Genomic DNA, 8,280 nt, shown 5'->3' with positions numbered 1-8,280 from the left:
AGACGAATAGAATTCACCTCTGGGAGGGTAATTAGCAATGGAAAGGTGGATCCTTTTTTGTCTATAGCAGAGAGTTCAGTTGGGTTGAGAGTACTTCCTTTGTCCTTATTCCTACTCTAGCCAGGGATATAGGGGATCTCTTCATTGTCCTTAATACTAGATGGAAACTGTAGGATTCTAGGAGCAAATGGAAATTTAGATTCTACTCCATTTGGTCAAACTCAATCCTTGATAAAATGTCTGCCCCGCTTTGGCTAATAATGCACAAAGCTATTTGGACCAATAGTAGAGGGTTGAGAATTGGAAAGGGAAATGGCAAGTGCATGAGATGCCCCTCTTCAGAGGAAGATATCTTCCATCTCTTTGTTGCCTGTCCTATTGCTAGAAAGGTTTGGAAAATAGTACAATTTGAAAGAGGAGAGCCCATAAATTGGAAAGCTATTCTATTAGAGGACTCTTCAAAGACAAAGCAAGAGATATGGGCACCCATCAGAGCACATGCATTGTGGTTTATTTGGATAACCAGAAACAATTTTCAGTTTAACCAAATTGAGTTGCATGCTGACATACTTTTTCTCAATTGGATGCACAGGACCAAAGGAAAATTGCAGAGATGATAAAGCAGTTCAGATCTGATGTTGCCCTCTTTAATGCTTATCTTCAACCTCCAACTATGAAGAAGGAACCAGTTTCACCCAGCAAAGCTCATGTTGCTGCCTCTGATGACTCTGATAATATTGGTGATTCATCTGACATGGACTTTAGCTACTCTAACTACTTTATTGATGATGGCACAGATGATACAGATGACTCATATGTACCTCTCTTTTAAGTTTGCTACTGGGACAAACTGAAAAGCCTTCAAGCTCATGAGTTTCTATCAAAAATGTTTTGCTAAAGAAACTTCTCTCCATGGGAGCTGGCTGTTCTACTCTAAAGAAAATGTATTGATCATATCTTTGATGATATAATATATTACAAACTTTTCTCTGCCCAAAAAAAGTAAAAATAAAGCAAAATCCCAAATTTTAGCGCCTACAAGAAAGAATCACATCAAATACTAGGTGCACCCAAATATGTATTCCACAATGGAAGGTAATATCACTAAACCTCAAAGTCTCAAAGCATCAAAATGCAACTGAATCATGTGCATATACTATGCATCCATATGAGAAAATCTGGCCCAAAAGAAAATGTCAACCTGCAATGACAAAAAAATGGCAAACCCAATGCCAATAAGAGCCAAAAGCCTCAAGCATAGACACCATCCATGGGCATACGCATCAATAATGTCTCATCCAAGAGAGCATACCACTATCTGTGCATCAATTGCAATGTGTCAAAGCTAACCCTCAACATAAAATAGCATCTACGTGCTAAACGTCCATCAATAAAACATCCCACAAGGCAATCTAGGCCTATTAGCACATTGCATCCAAATGGCCAATAAAGCATCCAATTTAACCTAATGCAAACCACAAATGAGCACACACAGCTCAAATTGCAACCAGTGTGATCTGCATAAGATATATTAAAAACATCACAGCCCCACAGCAATGACTGCTAGTGAAAATAGAACCTGAGATGCTTTAAAACATGGGTGTCATTGGACAATCTACAAATATATCTCTTCTAGTTGAGCTCCAAAACCAACCAATGAATGGGAAATGGGAGTCAACACTTGCAATTGACCTGTAATAAAAAAATCAAAGGTTTGAATCTTTGAATGGATTTTTGAAAGAGAAATAGATGATTCGATGTCTCAGAGAGACGGAACTTCTTTAAATCTCCACGAAATCATGCAAGAGTTGACAGGTAGTGGTTTTCAGGCCTCTGGGATGCAATGGAATAGACAGTTTTGGAAATCGTGGTCCCAATCATTGGGTCCAACACACGGATTGAAAAACGTTTTTGCAAACCTATTTGTTTGTAAACTCCACCAAAGTGCAATTGATGAGCAAGATAGAAGTTTTAGAACCTTGTGAATTCATTAAAACTGATAGATCTGTGAATGGTTGCTTCAAACTTGAGTTTCAACACACTGGCAAAAAAATATTGAAGCAGAGACAGTGAGTCAGAAATCCAATGAAATGATCCCAAATTCAAGAATAAAGGGGTTTTCAAACTCCTAAATTACAATGAATACCAAAATCAAGCAATGGTTGCCTCTACACGTCATTCCAAACTCTCAGTCATCGTCGAAAGGAACAGGGGAATCATCAAAAAATGTCTTTTTGCTCCAAAACCACCTACAGGCTTGCAAAAACCAATCAGAGATTCCAAAAACCACTTGTAGTATTTTACAAGGCTCCAATACCACCTGGTGAGCTTAAACAATTGCTCGTGCCAACACAATCTTTGTCCGATGATGTTTTGATCAACTCAGCCTGCACATGTAACATTTTGAGAAATGCTTTGAGCTATAGTTAGGCTATGCCTAGAGGTGTCTTCAGTTCAAATCCAAGTTGCAATGGTCTTGGATTTGAGGAGAAATGAGTGAAAAACTAGACTCCTTGAGGAGAAATCAGAGCAAACCATTCTGACTTGCTACTACTACCTCAGGTGATGTGACGCGGTATTTTGCCCAAGCTTCCTATTGGCTCTTCACTAGTAATAGACCTTTCATTATATTGTGAAATCCCTCTTGGAGCTGCATTGATCAGTTTGAATTTCACCCTCCATTCTTTGCTTGTTGCTCGAACCGATTTTGGAGAGTTCTTTGGTCTTCATGTTTGACTAAGTCAACAATGGCATAGAGCTTTTGACTTCGACTAGAAATTTTTAGTATTTTGATTGAGATTGAGCATTGGTACTCAGTCTTTGAGCTCATGGAAGGTTTTTGTTTTTGGATAAAATGCCTTCTTCTTGTGGTTCTAGCAATACACCATGTGTCAGGAAAATAAAGAAGAAGAGCTCCAAAATTTATCAATAGGAAAGTCACTAGGGTTCAAAACAAAATTCAAGTTCCTCACTACTATCAATATGCAAACAAACTTGGTTTTTCAAAATTTCTTGCTTGCAATATGCACTTGTATGGTGATGGTTCTTTCTAAAGAGTTGTAAAGGGTGAGGGATTTCACAAATGGCAGATCAAACTCGAGTTTGTTCTCATGAAAAAGGGGATTTGTAATATTGCTAATGGGAAAGAGAAGAAGCCTACCACTAGGGAAGGAGAAGCATTATAGTTACCTATAGATGAGAAGGCATTGGCTATAATTGCACTTGGGTTGAGTGATTCCTTTATTCATCACATTGATGGTTGTGAAACTACACACGCTGCATGGAGGCACCTTGAAACTGTCTTTGGAGCACAAGGAAATAAGTATAGCCTGCTCATTAAGTTCTTTGATCTAAAGCTGGATAAAGGAGAATCAACATCCTCACGTCTTAACTCCATGAAAAGTATATTGACTCATCTAGTTTGATCTTGATGATGACATTGTGATTGCTATCTTGCTTAAGAATCTACTTGACCATTGTAACTACTCTCAATAATCTACCAGAGTCCGGTTTGGTAGATATAGAGGCATCTCTCTTGGAATAAGAAAGAAAGATTAAACAAAGGAATGACTACAAAGATAGTGATGCACATCTAGTCAAAAGCAACTTCAAAGGATCTACAAGCAAGAGCAAGAAAGCTTGGTCACTTTGAAAAGGAGTGTTATGCAAAGAAGAGACTTGCAGCAAACCTTGTGGAAGAAGCAGAGAAAGAAGAAGAAGAACCAGAGGAGATTAAGACTCTCACTGCTTTCACCACCCAGGTCATCAATTTGTGGTGGGGTATGTTGGGACAAATTGATGTAATGGGGTTGTACCAAGGAGTACAAGGTCATTGTGAGTTTGTGTGTCACCACATGGTGGTTAGTGTGACCAAGTTAGGTGGTAGAAGTTTCTATTAGGTGTGATTGAGAGATTTATGGACCTCATTGAGAGATCAAAGGAGAAATTTGTGGATCTAGAAATGCTCTCCCTTGGGCACATGCATTGTATCAGTTGCCTACATAAGGGCACTTCTACTCATGAATCAACACATTTTCTTCTTTAATGGTACTCTACAATAGGGCAACCAATGGCTACCCTATTTCTTGCCATATTTCCTAAAGGTGATGAAAGGCTACCCTATTTCCTCCCCATGCTACATGTCTACCTTTTAAGTAGTCCAATATGGTGGCATATCAAAATACCGCCCTTTTGGACATGCTCCCTTTGATTGTCACAGTCCCTTGGATCAAATTCCTTACATCATTTCTTTTAAAATACAAGGCTTAACCTCATGATAGCAACACGTGCTCCCTCTAATGATGAATTTCTAATTGCAAGTGGGAGAATATGTTTGCACAAATATGTGATAATCATGTGATTTCATATTTAATATTGTTCCATCTCCTACGTGGGCTTCCCAAGAAGATCCATACCTTGGGTACACAAATATTGTTCAAAAGTTGCCAAAATATATCCTACTCCTCCTTTGTAAACGTGTATGGTGTAGCTAGAAATAGAATTTTGCATCCATCTCACCGAGTTGGCTTTGCCCAAAGGTTAAGGTGTTTTTTTTTCACACGCGCCCACTCACACCCCGATGGTCCACTAAGAGGGTCACATCTGTCCGGAACCTATGCTAGGCAACAAAGAGACATTTGTTAGGATTTGGACGAGGGCAACGACTCAAGTAGGCGAACGCCCTACCGTGCTTGAGCTGCCCAATGAGCAAGGTTTGTATGGCACTATGCCGTGGGCACATGTGTCATATGCATGTGGCTGCCACGTAGAGCCATGGGCATGCTTAGGTGGCAGTTGTATAAATGATGCTGACTTGGCATGCGATTACTTATACTTCGGCACAAGAAGAATCTTAGATTGAGAAGGGGTGGTGGATTGAGAGAGCATCAGCTTGTTGGGAGTTTTGGAACCATAATTGCATAGGTTTGTGCTTCGTTCTTCATGGTGTTTTTCCCATTCAAGTTTTGCATATAGAAATCTGTAAGTGCTTCACGAAGAAACACCTCCTCTGCGTTAAAATCGCGCTTAAATTTTTGTGAGGTGTGCATACATACTTAGGAACGACACAATGCGGCGCTGAGTTCTTCAACTCTGGTGCAGGCTTGTTTCTTTGGTCTGTTCATTGGAGAAATCACAGGTAGCAAGCAGGCAATTATGTCAAAAATTATGTATTTGAATGGTCTCGTATATTGCAAGCTTCACGGTCGTGACCTATGCCAGGCCTGTGGGGTTGATCTCCAGTATGTTAATTATTTTTCCAAGTTCCAAATTCCTGAAGATGGCCAACCAGAGTACCCAATTGTAGAAATAGGTGTAACAGATTACCAAGTCAAAAAACTTATTGACAGTCGCTGGCTGAACATGCAAAGTGAATTGTATCCTGGTCAAAAGGTAACCTCAGGAAAAGTGAAAAAAGAGCTAATCCGATTTCTACCAGTTGAACTGCCTGATGTTGTAAAGGGATCGGCAGTGGCTACTAAAGAAACTTTGCTTCAGCTGTTCCGCCAATTGCAAGGAATTGCCTCTTCACAACGTTACTATTTTGCTAATCAGTCAAGAATTTTGTTGCAAGATTATGGTACTTTTTGGGAGGCTACAATGCTTATTGAGGAAGCGCTCGTTGAATTTTTGGGAAGGCTTGATTCAATTTCTCTTCGAGGTGAAGACATTGCATCTAGTTTAGGCAGATTGAGAATCAAAATGGCAAATAGACAAAAATCCAAAGCTAGCATGATCAACACATTTGGAATCTTCCTTGAACTCAAAACCATCCGTACATTCTGGCAGACAATGGAACTTACTGCAGAAGCTTTTGTGAAGCATGTTGGAAAATTTGACGAGGAAGCTGATGGTGAAGCTGTGGTTACTGACAAGGCAAAAGCTGTCTTACTGCAGTGGATTGGGCACATGTTCTGGTCTTTGCAGCAGGCCCAGTTTAGGCTGCACCGCTTGCGCATTCTCCAGCATGAAGTTTATCAGCGTAACCCCTATCCTTTCTACCCTTATACAAGTGATGCATTGAAGGCTAATTTAGATGTGAATTTGATAATAATAAAGCTCAGCAAAGCCCTGCTCTATGACTTTGGCTCAATTTCTTCATTATTGAAAGAGTTACAGGAAGCAAGCAAATATTCTGATCAAATGCAGTTTGTCAATGCCGGAGTAATGGCTACCATTGATGAATTTAGCACAAGGTTCCGGGTATTGGAGATACTATTTCTTGCTGCACGGCTGGTGGCCAGTGAAGATGAGATTAAGACTGCTCTTCTGTTTTACTCATTTGATCTCGAAGGGGTGGAAATAAATTCTAGGATGGATGATGTTTCATCTCTTGTGACTAATATTGATGTAAGCCAAGACCGCACTCCTACACCAAAAACTCTTTCATATCTACAAGAATTGATTGTCAAGGAGAACGCCTTCCGTCAGCAGTATTCTAAAAAGTTCTCAAGTGAACACTTGTCCTCTACCAGTTCCTGCCTCTTCACAAAAGATATGTTTGATGCTTTTAAAGTGAATTATCTATCATTGTATCGGCAATACATTCGACCTCAATGGAAGGAGTACGAGTACTCACTTCTCCCCTTGGACATTATGATTCGTGCTCAACATCGTCGGGAGCTTGAGAAAGAGAAGAAGAGAAAGAAAAAGAAGCGGCGAGCATTCGAAACAAATGAGGAGCTTGTGGAAATGGCAGAGGCTAGGGCAGTGCCAGACAGTGCATTTATGGATCCCTCCTTATTCTGGGAGGTTGGAGATGGATCTTTGGAGCCATATGTGCCACCAGTTGTCCGCAAAAAAGTAAAGACTCACAAAGAGGGCACTATGGATTCGGTGATGATTGATGTTACGGCTAGAAATGAAGATTGTCAACCTTCCTGTGTTCCTGCTCTGCAACGCCCCTTGGACCAGTTGAAGGAAAGTGATCTGGTGACTCGAGATATCTTGTGGCGCAAACGGAAAGGTAATCTTAAATGGAGCAGCATGTTGCTGCTCCTCACACACATCGGATGCAAAATTCTCAATCTAGATGGATCCAAGAGGAAGGTGGTCGATTCGCTCACTGGGCTTTGTACAGTATTGCATATGCCACATCCTGGAGACACATGTCGACCAGACCAACGTGACTCTTATCGACTCCACGTTGAAGACTGGTTAAAAATAAAGTATGAAGATCTTGTGAAACCAGGTGAGGAAGCAAAAGGGACTGAAGTTTTGCCTTCAGAGTAATTTTGTACAGTGTTGATGGTTCTTACGGGAAGTCTAGAGGTCGCTTCAGGCAAGTCATGAAATCTAGTGGCTGCAAATGCTCTTGCTTCTAGCCACACTCTGCTCACATGGGATTTTTTGTTACTATCTTTGGCCTTCCAGTTGCACCTTTGTGGGACACCAGTCATAATATGTCGACCTTCTAAATTGATCTGACTGATTGAGAATTTGTTCCTCCATGTTGCTGCCTGTACAGTGGCTGTCAATACTGAGCAGCAAGGATTGAAGTTTTTGTGTGCAGTAGCATATGGTGCAGCACAATGCCATATTATTATTGTCTCTAATGTATAGCTCAGATTTAATGCTTTCTGTGCAGCCTGATGAGAGACCTAAGGTGGTCAGGAACGCACTTCATGCATCGTCTGTTTTTCTGTTTGTGTAAAAACCAGTTGCGGAAGTAGGTGAAAATTTCTGTTGTGTATGAAGAATTTGAGCTCCATGCCATGTTCTAGGCACACTAAATCACAATATGTGATACATCTATCTCAGTAGCGTAGTCTGGAGACGAGTAGCAGTAATGTCCACCATCCTTGTTACTATGTACTCGACTATGCCATTTGGCACTATCTCAAAGGATTCAAGCAAAGTCTTGAATGGAATTCAACCACATTCGAATGGATGGTATATAGCCTACGGAAGCTGTTAAGGCTTGAGCATGAATCCTTCAATTGCCATGATGGAAGTGACCACAATGTTGCCCAAGGTTTTCAAAGCATTCCTGTAGTAGTAAATGGAATGATTCTTCGAGGCCACTAACTTTGAATCCTTTTTAAAATTTTAGTTCAAAGTTTTCCTTACTAAAAGAGAGAACTTTCCATCTACAACACAAAGAAATGACTGCATGACAGAAAAGATAGGGTAGCAACTGAGCGCACAACCCCAAAGTGGGGGAGTACTTGACAGAGCAGGGAGCTCAATTTGATGTCCAGCCTTATTGGAGCAATAATACACTAGTTTGCCTCTTAGCAGTTACAGAAGCTATGAAAGCTTGGTATGCCACTTCATGCTCTA

The 8,280-nt window shown here is 40.5% G+C and overlaps 1 protein-coding gene across 1 annotated transcript; it reads left to right on the top strand.

The window, feature by feature from the left end:
* Nucleotides 1-4,845: 4,845 nt before the first annotated feature.
* LOC147894301 (uncharacterized) lies at nt 4,846-7,464 on the top strand. The gene is made up of 2 exons (XM_087384986.1): nt 4,846-4,923; nt 5,101-7,464. The coding sequence occupies exon 2, from the start codon at nt 5,155-5,157 to the stop codon at nt 7,228-7,230; it is 2,076 nt and encodes a 691-aa protein (XP_087241112.1). The 5' UTR covers nt 4,846-4,923; nt 5,101-5,154; the 3' UTR covers nt 7,231-7,464.
* The last annotated feature ends 816 nt before the right edge of the window (nt 7,465-8,280 follow it).

Source organism: Dipteris shenzhenensis, chromosome 14 (assembly GCF_047967505.1).
Source record: "Dipteris shenzhenensis isolate YYH24624 ecotype China chromosome 14, Dip_SZ_1.0, whole genome shotgun sequence".
Classification (NCBI taxonomy): Eukaryota; Viridiplantae; Streptophyta; class Polypodiopsida; order Gleicheniales; family Dipteridaceae; genus Dipteris; species Dipteris shenzhenensis.
The sequence above is the reverse complement of the archived record's forward strand: the minus strand, read 5'-3'. Positions and strand labels throughout refer to the sequence as shown.

What these genes read in the sequence shown, in the direction of transcription:
- LOC147894301 (XM_087384986.1), top strand. Translation starts at nt 5,155, where the DNA reads ATGTCAAAAATTATGTATTTGAATGGTCTCGTATATTGCAAGCTTCAC.